At 32.8% G+C, this 3151-nt stretch overlaps 1 protein-coding gene across 1 annotated transcript in view; it reads right to left on the minus strand.

The window, feature by feature from the left end:
• Window positions 1-3151, minus strand: part of LOC107730377 (AT-rich interactive domain-containing protein 4B) — a 93322-nt gene that overhangs the window by 65993 nt on the left and 24178 nt on the right. The window contains exon 3 of the mRNA XM_016541199.1: window positions 767-832. Within this exon, the coding sequence (XP_016396685.1) occupies window positions 767-832 (66 nt within the window). The remainder of the gene's footprint in view (window positions 1-766; window positions 833-3151) is intronic.

Here is a 3151-nt window from a genome sequence, read left to right on the forward strand (position 1 = left end):
ATCCAATTTAAAAGTTCTTTTAATGGGATGGGATAAACAAACACTTATTTAAAATAAAATTTAAAAAGACAGCAAATTAACACTATAACCAGTAGATGGCAGCAGAGGAGCACTTATTGGCTTATTAGTCATTCATTTCCACTTTTTTGCTTTATATTTTGATATCATAAAATCACTATTATAAACTATCAAATCATCAAGAAATCAAATGTTGTCAAAGCTTTTTCATGTGAAAACTTTTCATGTGTTGCAAAGTCGCAAAGTGCCTTGAAAAACAAACTTTTGTTCAATTTGCGACTGAATCACAAAGTAAAGAGCGCTCCTTTCATAATCACTGATGTTGTCGGTCAGTTCAGTATAATACTATAAAAAGAATAATGTAACATTTAATGAGAGCAGAATATTTATTTTTTCATATTAAAATTAGATTTTGCACGTTACTGTTGTTAATAAATGTAAATTTTGTATACTTCCCAACTCCAGCTCAGTGCTTTACTGTCAAATGTGCATTAGCAAGAAATAAACGTGTATTGTTAGTAACTGCACTTGTTAATGCAAAACAATATTTGATGATTAAATTAATTTTGTTTTTAATCATCAGGATCATTAATTGATGGACTGGAGTGCTGTGGATTTCTTGTGGATTATTGTGATGTTTTTATCAGCTGTTCTATTCCTTTAAGACACGGTGTAACAATTTATAAAGCATATAAATATGATCAGACAGAGCCTGTATTTATGCTGCAGGAGGTAGATTGGCTCTTACCTTCAGCACCCCTCTGATGTGTTCATCGTGCACCTCTGCAGTGGACGAGCTGGGTTTGAAGGTGACCTGGAAAGAGCCACACACAGTCAGTGAGGATAGTAAACACGAAAGGGCTTTCCCTAAAGGCCAAGAAGCATCGATCGCTCATATCAGGCAGCCAGATCCCCACCAGAGAGAGCCGAGCGTCCCTGTGCTGATATCACAGACACACTGTGTCACTGAATCACTGCGTGTCACAGACGATAATTACACAGAAAGTGGGGCGGACAAAACACGCTGTGCAAGAGGATGGGATAAAAATGGAGGAACAAGATGTCATATTTCCATAAATACCCACAACACTGCGAGACGCCACACATCAGGCTGCGCAAAATGCAGAATTAAGACTCGGCATCTTTTGGGTTCACAAACTGGAATTTGAATTCAATTGAAACCTTCCTGCAGGATGTTGAAATTGAATGACAGGAAGAAGATTTAGTGAATTGCAACTGTAGAAAAGCAAAACAACAACACAGACCAACACGGGTTTTGTGAATAAACATACATGATGCGTTCGCTAGCAACACCAATGCCGCAGGTTCGATTCCCAGGAAATGCATGAACTGAAAAGTGCAACGTAAGGTGTAATGTAAGGTGTTTTGATTAAAACATAAATGTATTAAAACGCATAAATGTAAAACTTAATATATAACTAAATTAATCAAATTATGCCATTTTTTCCCTTAAGTAGAACATATTTTTCTAAATTCACTAATAAATTTTTATGATTTTTTAAATTTTTATAATTGTATTATTTTATTTATTTAAAAATATATTTTCTAAACTAGGTTTATTATATTTGCATTCATGGATTTAGCAGACCCTTTTATTTTAATTTTTTATCTTTTATCTTTTTATTTTTATTAATTTATGTTTAAATAATTTTTATAATTGTATTATTTTTTATACTATTATAAGTTTATTATACTTACATTTATGCATTTAGCAGACACTTTTATAAATTATTATTTATGATCTTATGAAAAAAAAATCAAACAGGATCATAAAATGTCCAGTACTGTTCTGAGATAATCCCATAAACAGAAATATTAATAAAATGTAAATACATTGATTATATGATATGCATAAATGTACTAATAATATGAGAAAGTCCAACGTCCATTAACTGTGAAGTCCATTATTTCTCACACACGGCAGATGTCTGACACGACTGTGTTTTACGGCCACACATGCATTACTCCAGCTCATAAGCGCTGTGTTGTGAGCAGTTTGTGACAGTTTGTGTCATCAGAGAGAAGTCTCGTCGTCGCAGGAGATAATAAGTCCCATGCTTCAGCATCTCGTGGCAGTCGTATCTGATGAAGCTCTGATCACACACAGCCACTGCTGATGAAAAAAACCCTAATTACAGTCACTGTCAGGACGCATGGAGGAGTCCAGACAGATAGAACAAGCTAACTTTAACTTCAAACATCACCGAATAATAGACTAAATAATGATGACTAAATAAATAATAATGAAATTTGCTTAATGACAGTGATAAAATTAATCCTTAGACTACGTCAACTTAATTCATAATCAACTTCATAATATGCATTATGAATATTCTAAAAAATATAGAAATGAAAATAATAATCCAATATGAATGAAAATAAAAGAATGAAAATAAAAATACAATGAAATAACAATAATAAAAATTTAAATTAAAATAATACTAATAAAAAATTATAATTAAAACCTTAAGGTCAGACAGCTACATAACATTATCTTGATGAGATATTTATATCAACATTCAAAACATCACATTTCCATCACGTTTTGCATTTGGCAGACACTTCTATCCAATATGATTTCCATATAAATCAAAGAATATAATTGATCAGTTCATGCGTTTCCTGGGAATCAAACCCATGACCTTAATGCTGCTAGTGCTCTACTTTTTTTGAGCTACAGAAACACAGAGAACCAAACGCTGAAGTCTGGAAGACATAAAAACACATGCACTTGATCAATGAATAAGACTGTAGGAATATAAAACAAAAGCATGATGAGCTCCAATGCTCTGCTTTGATTTCTCTGACAATCTTAAAGTGTGAATGTGCCGTGTAAAAACTCTTCTTTCTAATGCATAAACACAGCTAGAGAGAGAGAGAGAGAGAGACAGAGAGAGACAGACAGACAGAGAGAGAGAGAGAGAGAGAGAGAGAGACTTTAAGGTCTCTTTATTACCAAAACGTTAAAATTCTAGATTAAACTACATCACATAGCAAGAAAAAAAAGGAGGGAAATTACCCCCACACATAAATAATATAGATATATAAATACTCACACAAATATAAACATAAAACCACAAACTGACAATAGAGAGAGAGAGAGAGAGAGAGA

The sequence above is a fragment of the Sinocyclocheilus rhinocerous genome, unplaced genomic scaffold, assembly GCF_001515625.1.
Source record: "Sinocyclocheilus rhinocerous isolate Xijiao unplaced genomic scaffold, SAMN03320098_v1.1 scaffold2653, whole genome shotgun sequence".
Classification (NCBI taxonomy): domain Eukaryota; kingdom Metazoa; phylum Chordata; class Actinopteri; order Cypriniformes; family Cyprinidae; genus Sinocyclocheilus; species Sinocyclocheilus rhinocerous.